The 14,051-nt window shown below is 40.7% G+C and overlaps 1 protein-coding gene across 1 annotated transcript in view; it reads left to right on the top strand.

Annotated features, from left to right (window-relative positions):
• Positions 1-12,282, top strand: part of WDFY4 (WDFY family member 4) — a 142,928-nt gene extending 130,646 nt beyond the window's left edge. The window contains exons 57-62 of the mRNA XM_061459247.1: positions 887-1,045; positions 4,558-4,737; positions 7,544-7,726; positions 8,318-8,405; positions 10,632-10,743; positions 11,805-12,282. Of these exons, the coding sequence (XP_061315231.1) occupies positions 887-1,045; positions 4,558-4,737; positions 7,544-7,726; positions 8,318-8,405; positions 10,632-10,743; positions 11,805-11,871 (789 nt within the window). The 3' untranslated portion in view covers positions 11,872-12,282. The remainder of the gene's footprint in view (positions 1-886; positions 1,046-4,557; positions 4,738-7,543; positions 7,727-8,317; positions 8,406-10,631; positions 10,744-11,804) is intronic.
• The last annotated feature ends 1,769 nt before the right edge of the window (positions 12,283-14,051 follow it).

Raw genomic sequence — 14,051 nt, 5'->3', positions numbered from 1 at the left:
GCACTGCTGTAGGTATAAATTATTTGTTTTGGCTTTTCAAATGTCAGGGTGTCATTGAGCCTAGTGACACTGAGCATAGTGAGTGTGACTTCTTACAGTCAGCTGTGAGAAGTAGTTGAGAGTCCAACTTAAGTTCTCTCTGGATCAACCATGCCTCTGCACATGAGCTTAAAAGAAATTTCTGTCTTCATTGTAAGTAGGTAAAGGTGTGTTCTGTCTGTGGTATGATTTTGTAGCTGTGCCATCCAGCCCCGCCAGAATCATTAGCACCATAATGTTGTTCCCATTCTGTGGGATAGAGCTAATGAAGAATATGAGCAAAAGGATGTTTGTGCTATAATTGTGGCAATGTGCAATAGACCTGACTTTGGTTTAGGCTGTTTTGGATGACACTAATGGAGAAATTGGCACAGAATGGAATTTAATGCTTTGGCTTTTGGCTTTTCAATCCAAGTAAGTAAGAGGAAGGTTGCAGAGCCAGGCACTGTTATCAGTGGCCATCACAACCTGAACTTTCACTTTAATCTACCCTGAATGTTTGCGTTCTGTCACTATATGGTGGCAGAATGAGCTTGCCTTATGTTATGGAGGACATCTGTGGCACAAGAGAGATTGGGACTCAGGTGCCCGAAGACATAAGACACTGACTTTTGTCCAGCCTTCCTGTTTGCCCCTGGAGGATGGCACAGCTGTATGCAGCCACAGCCTGTGCATGTTCCTATTATGCAGCTGTGCTGAGAGCAAAAAGACTGGTTAAGATGAGCTTTTCTTTCATGGATTTGAAGAAATGGAGGCTCACTTCAGAAAATTGAATCTACCCTTTGGTATTGGTAAATGCATGGTATCACCAGATGATCACTGATCTTAAAGCTGCTTTCTCATACAGAACATGACTACATTTGAGTGCATGGCAGACTGGGGAAAGTGTCTTTGCGCTGTGTGTCCTTCAGCAACTACCATAATCACATCTGGAACAAGCTCAGTTGTGTGCATCTGGGAATTTTCCTTGGTCAAGGACAAAGTGAAATATCTGAACCTGAGACAGGTCAGTACTGTGGTTCTTCTGCTATAGAAACTCAATGAAAGCCAAATGGTTTGTTTCTTTCTTTCATATGACTGGCAGAGGAAATACCTTTGGGTGAATCAAGAAGGCAGAAAATAAACCAATCAGCAGTACCATGTGATAGCCTATTATCAGGACAGGCGCTGATAATATGCCTTATTCCCACAGTTTAAATTTATGAAAATGGTTGGTTTTTATCCTGCCTTGGTAGCATTTCCAAAGTTTATTATGATCACAGAAACAGTGATGTTAAGGCATATGCTCTCCTCACTTGAAGTGCAGCCAGCCCTTGGATTACTTTCAAAAAACAGTATCACCTGGAAATGCTAATAGCTCTTTCTGGCCTGCTACAGCAATGGGCAGGATGTCCAAAACACCCTGCGAACTTAGCTGATGAAGATGAAGGCTCACCTAGGCAAAGTTCTTGGTTCTTTTCTCTCAAACTGAATTCAGAACATAAAAAGTTTATCATCAGTCACTTCATGAGGTAGGGTTGCATCCAATAAGAATGATATAGTTTGTGTCCTCGTTGTCCAATGTCTTTAGTTGTTGTTGATTTAGAGCTCATCTATAGTCATCAAACAGTTGTGTAAATGCTATTTCATTTACAAAAGCAAATTTGCATACAAGGTTTGTGTGGTGCAGCTATGGTGAGTTCTCAGCTTACAAGTAAAACTAATATATACCTCTGTTATAGCTGAAAGGCAACACAAGACCCTTTTTCCCGAAGAAATCAAGAGGCACAAAACACTGCTACTTATTAGGTGAACTAATAAAGGGTTCACTGATCATCAAGCTCTCACAGTGTTAGAAGCTTCTTCTGTTCATTTGCTCTGAAGAGATATTTGGTTGGTATTTCAGTGCTTTCTGTAACCTGAGCCAAAACGTATTTTGTTTTTCATTAAATGATGTGAATTTTCATTAAATCTCTGTTGGGATGCCAGAGAAGGGCTTAGGTCTTCATTTATCTGAAATTCTTGTGTGTTGAAATTAGGGGAGAAATTGTGTTTAGAGCAGTCTCTCTTCTGAGGTTTATGATATTTTCTGCTTGAGAAGCCAGAAATATGAGACGAGATCTTCAGTGATGACTTTTAACCAGCTGATTATTAATCCAAAGCAGGACATGAACGTAGAAATGGAAGAGATAGTAATAGAGAAAAGCATAAGCAGTAATCTTCATCAACATCAAGATGATACCAGTCAGGGGGTCAGTTTAGTTTCAGGCAACTGTTTGAAGAGGTTGTATTTTATCTCCAATATAACACCTTTTTAACAATCTAAAATCAGCTTTGCTGATGTGTTCCACTGTGATTAATCTGGTATTATCCAAAGTCCACAAAGTGGCATGAGATCATTCGATGACAAATACTGTATCTTTCCTTCTTTTTGCTAGCAGAGGCTTTTTTTGATGACCATCTGGCATAGATGTAAATTTGAACTATGGCTCTATATGTCTTTTAGTGAATTACTTGCTGCTTTCATGTAATTCACTGTTTTGTGGTGGCTGCTTTTTCTGCTGAACAAAAAATTTGTATCATCTTTCCTGAGAGAGTGAGTTTTGCTTAAGTAAAGCTGATGTGCTATAAAGTGGATGGTATTCACTTATCAGTTGTCTCATGGGATTGGCACATTCCGGTATGGAATGTAGTAAAGTACAAAAACTACATTTCAGCAGAAAAAAAAAGACATTTCTCCCCCCCCCTTTTTTTTTTAACAGGGGCTGCTTACACAGTTTTGTGGAATACTAAAGATTGAGCATAATAGCCTCAGTATCGATCCATGCGATTTACCGGTCCCCTCAGTGTTCATGAGGAGAGCAATATGTGCAATTCAGACCCCAGAATTTCTGAGCCAAATGAAACACTAGACTGGGAGAAACATCCAGGCAAGATGTGCTGTCTGCCACACAGACCTCTCAGGGATGTGTTGAACGTAGCTGTGAAGTGTCTGTGTCCATGTCAGCCAGTTCAGTTGGATGGTCAAACTTAGTTTAAGTTTTCGTGGACTGAGTATTCCTGCAGTGAACCTGGTCTCTTTCTGTCTTTTGCTATTTGTGAATTACCTCCAGAAATAGGCCTCACAGCTCTTTCTGCAGATATGCTGCAGGACATTTCCCATTAAGGGAAAACCTGAGCAATAATGAGAAAATGGTAGGGAGCTGGAAGCATGCAGCAGTTTTTGCATTAATATGCATTGAGACATTGGTGGATTGAAGCAGGGATTATAATTGGGCTCAGGTCTAGCCCTCTGCTCCACACTCAACTTTTATTTAAAGGACTTCACTGACAGGTAGGATCTTACTGGCTTAAAAAAAAAAAAACAAACACCTCCCCCCCCCACACACACACAAAAAGGGAGTTTAATTAAAATCTGTGCAGGAGCTTAGCTTGACTTAGCAGTTTGGATGCTGTCACAGTGGGTATGTTTTCTTTCATGCTTTGGAAGAAGGAAGGGAAATTTGAAGCCCTTGAACCTGCCTTGTCCCAGCCCTTTTTCAAAGGTCTTGCGCAGTTCTTGAGCGCAGGCACCGGGTTATGCCCTGTCCTTTGTAAAATGACTGTTCTAAAGCCAGTCCAAAAATCCCATTTTGTGCCAGGATTTTTAGTCAACAGGTCTTGCAAGTAAAATAAATCACAAGCTGAAATTCATCCCTTGCAGTTGCAGTTCGCCTCCAGTAGTGCATAGCCTGCTGCAGCTCACCTTCTGCACCACTGGACTGTTTGAATGTTGTTGTCCTAGTAACCTTGGCAAGTGGCAGCATATGTTAGCCAGCAGGATTTCAGTCTCACAGTCACAGGCTGGAAAAGAGTGAGAGATGTGTTTGCAAAAACCATTTGGGACATGTGGCTCTTCTGCTCCATGCTGAACTGAGATAGACCCTGAAGATGTGCTAATTATGTCATGTAGAGAAAGACAGCGGGGAATATGCATTTACTGTTAAAACAAACATTGAAACTGGTGAGTCTGAGTTTTCACAGTAAGGCAGCTAAAAACTGAGAACTGAAAAGGTTTTTAGGAGAGCCTTGAAGGACTTTTTCTCTGTTGCCCTACAGGCTTTATTGTCATTGGTGGTTATGCAACAGAAGTGTATACAAAGATAAAGACTGAGAAGGTCACTGAAATACATCCTGATAAGTTTTATTTCAAAATGTTTATTAAGTATTGAGAAATAGTAATTTCCAAGCATAAATTTTACTTAAAACTGTATGGACTTAAGTAAAAAAAGGTGTGTTATTGCTGAGGGCAAAGCACTCTTGTAGTCTCAAAAGTACACCAAGGGCCCTGAGTTACTGTGCAAGTCATATAATCTCTTAGAACCTCAACTTTTTTCAACCACAAGTTAAGGGCATTGGTATTTCCACTCATACCCTTTCCAATTCTCCAAAGAATGACTAATTTTCTTGCTCTTACTAAGCAAATTACAGTAGGGCTGTGGTTCCCTAGTAAATCAGCCAGCCTCTACTGTGGTTTATTGGTTGCTTTTTCCCCACCAGGCTCTGTATGGGCACACTCAGGCAGTGACCTGCCTTGCTGCATCTGTGACCTACAGCATCTTTGTGAGTGGATCTGATGACAGAACCTGTATCATTTGGGACCTGAACCAGCTGATGTACATAAACCAGCTTCCTGCCCACAGGGCAAGCCTGTGTTCTGTTGCCATCAACAATTCAACAGTAAGATCTTCATTTATCATCTTTCTTCTGATGCATCCATGAACATTTCATGATAATTTAATGGGTGCTCTTCCCAACATAAAAACATCCTGAGAGTCTGATACATTGATTTTTTTTTATTTCTACAGAGATTGCTAATAGTGTTCTTAATGATGAGATGCGAGCACTAAAAGCAGCATCTTAGACTGAGTAGCTAAGTAGAAGCATCTTTGGATGGGTAGATAGCAGGATTAAACAACTTTTAGTTTACAGAGCATGAAGCATTACCCTAGCAGCTCCTGGATTTGGCTCACCCATAACCTTATTGCCTCCGTTATTTCACTAATTTCTCCTGACATTCATGCAGCAGAGACATGTCAGCTGAGACATGTTAAACCTCAGTCTGACGCCTCAGCTAACAACTACCTTACACCTGCGTGGTGACAATGTTGACTTTTTGCTTTCTCATCTACTCTCAGGTTAAGGGGGAGCACTTGATAGCAATGGGTGTAAGTCTGTTGTGGTCTCCCTTGTCAGAATTGCATGCTTGTTGATAGGAAATTTTTCTGTACGGTATTTTGCTGCAACCACTCGAATTTTTTTCCAACCATCTACCTCCTAAAAATGTTGCTTGCACATTTGTATTTTCTCTCTGTTAATATACTAGAGCAGGGTTCCAGGTTCTCAGACAAGTCGAGGTTGGATCCAGTAGTGGAGCTTGTATCAAGAGAGGCAAAATTGAGTTTATAGCAGCTAGAAACCAGGCAGACATTCTCTATTTAGTCTGTGCCAAAACAGTCATCTTCTATTTGAGTTTTATTAATCATACAGTCTGATGGTTAATAATTGCAGTGGAGGGAGAATTATGTAGTCTGTCCAGCGCCAGCTCAGCTCCCAGCCCTGGGGTTCTTGGTTAGTGTAAAATGTCCAGTGCAGCAGGCCAGTTCAGAATACTTCAATGGTGCCTTATGAAGTCAGCTGAAGCAGTGCCAAGCATTCAAAACTGAGGAGGTGGCTGGTACAGAGCATGGACTTGAGACCCAAAAAGGGTGGAGTCCTCTCCTTTCTAGGTACCAGCCCACCCTTGACATAAGCTTTTTTAGTTGTAGCTCCTCTTCTGGAGCTGTCTGAAACAGAGATTGTCTGTGCCAGGAACAGTATGGTAATTGATCCAAGTGTAGTTCTCCAGCTTGTGGGGTGTAAATGGTTAAACTGATTGGACACTAGTCTGCAGAAAGGTTCATTTAAAAGAGGAAAAGCCTTAGGAAAATATGACTGAAATCTCAAGGAAAAAGGATGAAGGGGTCCATATGTTGTGGATAAAGAAATTTGTTTTGACGTTAGCAGAACAGAATGCAAAATTCTGAAATGTGTTTTTCTTTAAATTTTAATTTTTAAAATGTTTCCATTGTGCTAAATTAAATATTTTGATTGACACAAAATTACATGTTCAGCAACAAGTTTTTTTCCTAGAAAATTCAGAGCAATTTGAAGTAAAGCTTTGAAGGAAGCAGATCTCTGAACCACATACATTTCTGTGAAATAAGAACCCCAAGTCTTGTATGTCATTGTTGATTTTTATATTAGAGCATCTAGAAGCTGCATTTATAGATCCAAATCTCATGCTGTTTGTATCACATAGATACAAAACAAAAGCACTGTCCCCAGAACTTTGTGAGCTAAGGAGGATTGTAAAAGCTTGCTGTAACTAATGATTTCAGTTAGTTTTAAACCCCTGGTCTAGACCTGAAAAACACTGCAGATCATTACCGAATGCCTGGACATTATGTGCTCACATGCAGATAAGGTAGCTAAAATTTAATCTCTTTAACTATTGGTAACTCTGTTTCAAATGTGCTATTCCTATTTTATCTTCAGAATTCTGCCTCGCAGTATGAAGAGCCCAAATCAGACAGGGGTGAAGTATGGTGTTAGTTGATCTTATCCAGATGCATGCTGCTAATTTAAGGGCACAGTGGCCTTTGCCAGAATCAGATGACTTTGCTGATGGTGTTCTATTTAGCTGGCTCTTAGCATGCTTCAAGGATGGAAAGGTTAGGTGGAATTTCAGTTAGTAACTTGATCAAAATGCACTTTTGAAAAAAACATTTAAAATTGCATCATTGTCTCATGTTTCTTGCCCCTAAGGGATTACCTTTGTATCTGCTCCTTACACATGCCTCTGACGTGTAAGACTGCAACCTGTATGGAAGGGAGAGGACAGGACATACTCGGTTGCAAAGGATGTTTTCTGCATCAGAAATGCGTATCACTGAATGCTGAGCTGGTCATTGGTCAAATGCAAAACACAGTTTAAAAATGCGATGACATTAAGCTCCCTGCGAGGGGCAGAGGAGGATTGTGAAATCGCCAAAGGCTTCTCAGTGAAGCAGGTGAACATCATGTCCTTCTGTAAGAGAATGCCTGTTTGTAAAATTTAAGAGCACTTGTCCTGGCCCATTGCCTGTGCACAGTCCCTGTCAGTACATCAGTCTGACAGTCTCCTTTTTCACTAAAAGCCTGATTTTCTGGAAAATAGAAAGGGAAGGTTTAAATAAATGTTTTCATTTAAAAATGTAAGAAACCCTCTGCATTATTTTGCTAAATCTGAGAAAGTTGTTTTGGATTTCTACAATATAAAAATGTCAGCATTTTTCATGAGAAAAAAAAGTGACATTTTTATTTCTCTGGTTTGCATCATCTGCCCAGAAGCAAAACAAAGGTCAGAATTTAAGTCAGACCAACACTGCAATTTATAACCAGCATTTAAGAGTTGTGAGGAGGATGAGTGTAGGATTTTGAGACATTGCCTCTTGCTTTGTTACAGGGTGATATTCTCTCTTGTGCTGGATCTTACCTATACTTGTGGACAGTCAATGGCCAGCTTCTCACAAGCATTAACACCACATGCAGCCCCAAATGCCATATTGTTTGCTGCTGCTTTGCTGAAGTGATGGATTGGGACATACATAGCGTCATCATCACAGGAAACACGGACGGAGTAGTGAGGGTAAGTAGATGGGAGAGAGGAAAGGAAATGCTGATTCACTGTAGAACAGAGGCAGGATTTTGCACCCTAAATGGAAGTACAGAGCTACTAAAAGCCCATGTCACTTTCTTAACAGAGCAGCACAGGGCAGAAGCTGAGAATCAAAGTGAAATGTTGCTTCCTATCAGCTTTTATCCTCCCGAATTGAGCAGTCTTTGCCATACACGAAGATTTTTGAAAATGTGCTTTTCATTCTGGTGTGGTTTTGAAAGAAAGAATTATATCATCCATAGGAAATATATTTGAGCCTGGTTTCTGAGACTTGATTCACAGCTCAGCTTATTAAGTCATTACTTTCTCAGGCGCAGGATTCACTGCTAGTTCTACCTCCAGTCTGGTGGGAGAGCTTCCTGGGTTACACCAGGTCCCTGCATATATTTCTCTAGTGCCACACCCTGCAACGCAGTGGCAGAGGGATTGATGACTGAGATATCCAATTCTGATGTTAGAAGTCCATTTTCAACCCCTTGCTGGGAAGCAGGCAGCTGCTTCTCTCTCTTGTTGCATTGTTATAATCCATGCTTTTCCACTTCAACCTGCTTGCTGGCACAGCTGTGGAAGACTGAATACACCAGTAACCCACACCAAGCTGCTGGACTGGGACCACAGAAAAGCACAATGGAAGAGCGTGACAACACAGGTATGAACACAGGGTGAGCTCTAAACTTCAGCGTCACTATGCACTGCAGACCTTGTTTGGGAGGAAGAAGAGGTGGTGTGAGCACAGTAGTGTGAAGGAGAGATGGTGCAGGTTACTGGTGCAATGTTGCTGGAACCACAGCGGAAGTAGTGGGTAGCTACTGCCCTACCTTAGAACACCCCTGAGCCACCAGTTTTATAGGCACATCTTGCCTGGATGAAGTTAAAAGCTTCTTCATAGGCTCTGTCATGGGTTCTGTTGAGCTTAACAGACCACGTTTCTGCATAAACCCATGAAACTAATCAATTATTCTGGCTCCAAAAAGCCCATTCCCTTGGCACCTCTGCTGATGGCCTGTACTTGAGTGTCCTGGAATAATGTTAGAAAGGACACTGTCAGATCCTGCCCTGGGATGAAACATGGAATTTTGTTGTCTTTGCCACCTTAAATGAGGTCAGAGGCCCTTCAAACTGGTTGGAGGCCAGCAGCAGCTGAGCCTGGTTTCTGTTAGCATGGAGCTGTTTATTCAAGGCCATGCCAAGGTAAAGCTGATACACTGGAGTTCTCACAGAGCTGAGGTTAATAAGATGATGGGGCTGCGGTGCTGACTGGTATTAAAAATAACTTGAGCTCGCTTCTCTGTTCTAACAAATAGAGGAGCTGAAATCTGCCAGGGAACTTTAAAGGCACATCCTAAATAGCACAGCTTGCTTCTCTTCACAGCACGTTTTAGAAGAGAAAGGAGCTGTGGTGTTATCATGTATAATTTACACCACTTATTTGCTATGATCCTCATTACAGACAATCTCTATTACTTCAATTTTAGGCACACAATTTGCATAAATATAGTGATACAGATGTAGCATCTGCATAAAAAGATATTATACAGTAATTGGGCATTACCACTGAGATCTTCACAAGCACACTGTTCATGGAACTTGGAATCTACATTACTTAGATTGCTATATGAAAATATTTATACATACAGAGGCATATTGGAAATGCCAGACCAGGTGCCCATCCTACATTTTGTCATGTCTCAGAGTAGTTAGAGCCACATGCTTCTACAGAAGGTGCAAGAACACCAGAGATGCCAGATGTGATGTTAGTCTGGCTGCAATAGCTACATATTTGGTTTCATTGTGGTCTCTAATCAGAGATTGCTGTAAGTCAAAGCTAAAGACTTCACATTCCTTCCAAAATCCTTGTCGTATTCTGTAAGTATTTTGCAGATTCATTTTACATGTAGGAACGTCCCATTTGTTTTAAGAATTTCCTAAACTGTTGTCCATAACTTCCTGTGGCAGACGTTTCCATGTCCTATGTACTCAGGTACAACTGCTTACGCATGTCTTTGATTGATTTGGGCTATTTGAAAAATTTATACCTTAAACAGTTTTCTAAATGAGGACTTAAAAGCTGCCCATGGGAGCACAGCAGAATACTCCCGTTTGTGCCTTTTTCAGAGAGGACCATAGAAGACATGCACTGAGTGCAGGCATCTGTTGATATGTAGACACACACATCTGTTCGTACATGAGCAGTGTGTGTTCTCAGATGCATGCAGCAACAGCACTCTTTATTAGAGTGGAGAGGTGTAATCAAAGCAGTGACATGTTCTCTTTAACTATTCAGATGACTTCAGGATTATTTTAAGTGGCCAAATATTCCCAGATTTCATTATATGCATTAAAGAAAATGAAATTAATACAAACCACAATCATTAAAAAGACTAAAGTAACTATGATTATGTTAGGGGGGTGTGTGTATGTATGTATGTGTGTGTATGTGAAATGTCCTCAGCATTTAATTATTGGTTCTGTTATGAGCAGATTTAGATAAGTTGATAATACCAGGGCTTTATGTAATTTCTTTTTACTAGGCAATTATGGGCTGTATTATATCCTGGCAGCAAGGTATTGTGGGGCATCTTATTAAGCATAGAGCCAGTGAAAACTGATGAACAATTTTGCTGAACTAGGCATGCAATTTAGAAAGCAATAATACACAAATCCAATTTAGTACACAATTGATACAGCCGCACGTCAGCACATGTAACTATCATAGCCACAAATTAAATTGGGATGGGCCTATTTTGCAACAGCACAGGCTGAGATTAAATATATTTGTTCTCAACTTAACAACTTGCTGACCGTAAATAATAACAATCCCATCCATGCTGCCCCCAGATACTTTCTAAATATTTATTTTTAAACCACACAACAGGTAACAAGTGTGGAAAACATTTTGTTCTCTGTCGGGAACTGCATCCCAGCCTTGCCTTGACTGGAAAACCAAGTAAGACCAGCCCAGCAGTGACCGCGCTGGCTGTATCCAGGTACTGTTCTTCACTTTACATTCCAGCCGGAGCCCAGCAGAGGGCACGGTGCTGGCCTTAAGGTCTCCACCGCTCTGCCCGGGATCTTCAGGGGTTTTGATTTTATTCTGAAGTTTCTAATACTGATGGGGTTTTGTGTTTGGGGGTTTGTTGTTGCAGGGTTATTTGTTGTTGTTTGTTTTGTTGTGTTTTTTTTTTAAATCTCAGCCAAATCACTTTTAGCCAAACACAGTCATTCTGGGAGCTGATCAGGTAGGAGACAACCCAGGAGAAATAGCAGATTTCAGCCGGAATACTTGTAAAGATCTGTAGCTGCTACACTGTCTCTGCTCCATAGAAAAAACACTATCCTAGGAGTTGCTATTTCCTTAAAATGTAAATGGGAAGTTTTTGGCCAAAGGACAACTTTGTTGTTAAACAATTTGCACAGCCAGCAGTATTTTAGTTTACTCAATCCCCCTCCTGCAGTTTCATCTAGCTGTAATATTTGTTATCTCCTACTCCAAGATGTTATGATATACTGTAGAACAGTTGCTGTCTTTCTCTCCACAATTGTTGGCATTTTGATAGTTGCCAAAATTATTCCTATATTCTTCATTCTCAGCTTTACAACACTTAGTGATTGTGATGTTTATATGTACTAAAAGTGGGAAACTTGGAGGTGGGTTATTTTCATTACTGTTGGTGGCATTGCATGCAGCAGAGATTTCAGGGGGTGATGCTATGACATTATTTACTAACGAGTCTGAATTCTGAATCTGGCCAGCAGATTATTTAACATTGATAGAGTCTTAGAGAGGGGTAAGAGCTTCTGATCTGGCTAGATTGTCTTCAACTAACTCACTGAACTCCAGGAAAATTTGGATGTACTTCTAAGTTCAAACTTGGAAATACTTTGTCTACTTACAGTTTTTTCTACTCTGTATCATTACTCTTCAAATTTAATGTTAAACATAACCTACTCTCCTGAATGTTGCATCCTCATAATAGCTACTCATGCAGGAAAAAGGCTTGATCCCATTTGTATATTGTTCTTAAATCTTTCTCCTTTGTTTCTCAAGAAATTCCTCCAAGCTTCTAGTTGGTGATGACTGGGGAAGAGTCTGCTGCTGGTCTGTGGATGGGTAGGAAGAAATATCCAAGAACTCTTGATTTTTCAGCCTTCTGGATGGAGAGAAAATTACCCTTCAGAGCATGAAAGAATCAGAGAAACTGAAAGCCTATGGTTGGGGACTGCATCGCAAAGGACTGACTTTGTAGTGAAGTCTGATTGGAATTTTGGAGAATGGATTCCAAAATTGTGTGAGATACTGACAGACACATGGACAATGAGATTTTGCAGTATTTGTCCTAAGAAAGTTTTTGTATTTTAATGTATTTTAAATGTTATTTTAGATAATACATTGCATTTCATAAATAATAGCTAGCAAATAAAACTGCTTTGATTATGCCAAAGAGCAATGTAGCTTTTAATAAAATTAACATTCTAATTTTAATACAATGATATCAGAAAATATGGGGGCTTCAAACAGATGTAAAGTGAGTTTGTTGCAGCATCTTTGTTCTTGCTAACATACAAGCACGTTAATATTTCCATTACAATGTTCCTCCTTCGCTGCATGAAAATGTATGCATGTCTCCTGGAAAGCTATTTTGTTTGGAAAGTGAAGGTAGGAATTCCTAGGTTGATAGTAGTGCTTTTACCAAGCCCCATTGTGAACATGTGTTATGGTGCAATCTTTAGTTTCCTAATCTGTGACTTGTTCTTTTTCATAGCGAGCAAGGCAGGCAACATGCATGGAATGGGTGAAGATGAAGATCTGACACAGCTGGTCAGCATATTCTTTCATTCTCCTTCACTGCCTTCTTTCCTGGCCTTGTCCCAGTGTTCTCTGGAATATCAGTATATGAGACATACTTCAGGATTTACTTTCACGATCACCCTGCATGGTAGAAGCGGGTATTTGTAATATAAGAATGCTGAGGCCACAGTGTAATAAATTTAAGTGCCATTTGTGTTCCTAGTGGAAATGGAGAAAGTGTGAGAAATCAAGCTCCTTAACATTTTGTGAGAACTTGATGGAGCTAAACTGATAGCTTTATTTCCTTTCTGCCCTGCGCCTCCTTGACCTGGTAAAGAAATTGAGTATCTTGTCTTAAACACAGAAAGGCTGAGTAGCCACTTAGGCAGGGCAACTTCCTGAACACTATAAACTGGGTCAAGGCAGAGCCAGGAAGAACATGAAGGACATTATGGCCATGAAGGCCCTTGTGTTCATACCAGCAAACACACCCTTGGCAGACAATGCCAGGGTTGTTCCCTGATTTCCACTACACTGGAACTGCTCAGCCCTGCAGAAGAGAAGCACTGTGTGTGCTGCACTGGACTGCCAGAGAATGAAGAACTGCCATATGCCAAAGTCTTGGTGCTAGAGTCTTGCCAGCATCATTAGAAAGAATCTGTTTTTAGCGGTCTTTCTTTAACTATACCATCAACATTCTTCTTCTTGTAGGACACTGATTTGTTCGTGACTCTTCTTTTGAATTATGTTGCTGAATGAGCAAGACTTCCTATGGCAAACAGCTTCCTTCCTTACACAGTGCGGCTATGTCCCTGCCCCAACCCACCCCAAAGCTTGGTCTAACCTCCACAGTGAGTGAGGTAATCGCCTGTGGAAAATGACGTAATTAGAGGCTAGCTTATGATGCTAGACACTCTAACCTGGAAGTCTGCATTATGTCTACACAGATGACCTGGCTGGTTATCCTTTCTAACCTCCAAGTACATGACTTGATGACTCTAATACTATCTTTTCTGTGCTCAGTGAAACATACACTGAAAACAGGCCAAAACGCACCACTGTTCTTGCAAACTAACCCTATGGAGCAAAGGTGGACCATGCCCATCTTTCCTTTTCCTGAGGACTGTGAAAAGGTCAATTGTCATAGACTGCAGCAAAATTAAGTGCACTGCTTCTTTCTTCTTCCCTCTGCACATTCCACAAAAGTAAGCTGTGATTGGGATACATGGAGATCAAGACTTGGACTCCTGTCAACTGTGAATACAGCTTTACTGAACCATGATAAAGCTGATTAACAGCCATGAAAGACACTCACTACCTGTGTTTTCATTTACCTACTAGGCATCTTGATAGCTTGTTAACTGTGTATCCTCCCTTAGCTATTTTATGCAGCCTGTCTTTGCCAACAGCAAATACTCCCTCTCCTAGAGCTGGTACTGGCAGATACTTTGCAGCCTGGACAGTCACACTAATGACTCCAATGCTCTAGACATCATCCTGACTTTG

The sequence above is a fragment of the Pezoporus flaviventris genome, unplaced genomic scaffold (assembly GCF_033815535.1).
Source record: "Pezoporus flaviventris isolate CSIRO_AGI_PZ_B2104156 unplaced genomic scaffold, CSIRO_AGI_Pfla_v1 ptg000029l, whole genome shotgun sequence".
Classification (NCBI taxonomy): Eukaryota; Metazoa; Chordata; class Aves; order Psittaciformes; family Psittacidae; genus Pezoporus; species Pezoporus flaviventris.
The sequence above is the reverse complement of the archived record's forward strand: the minus strand, read 5'-3'. Positions and strand labels throughout refer to the sequence as shown.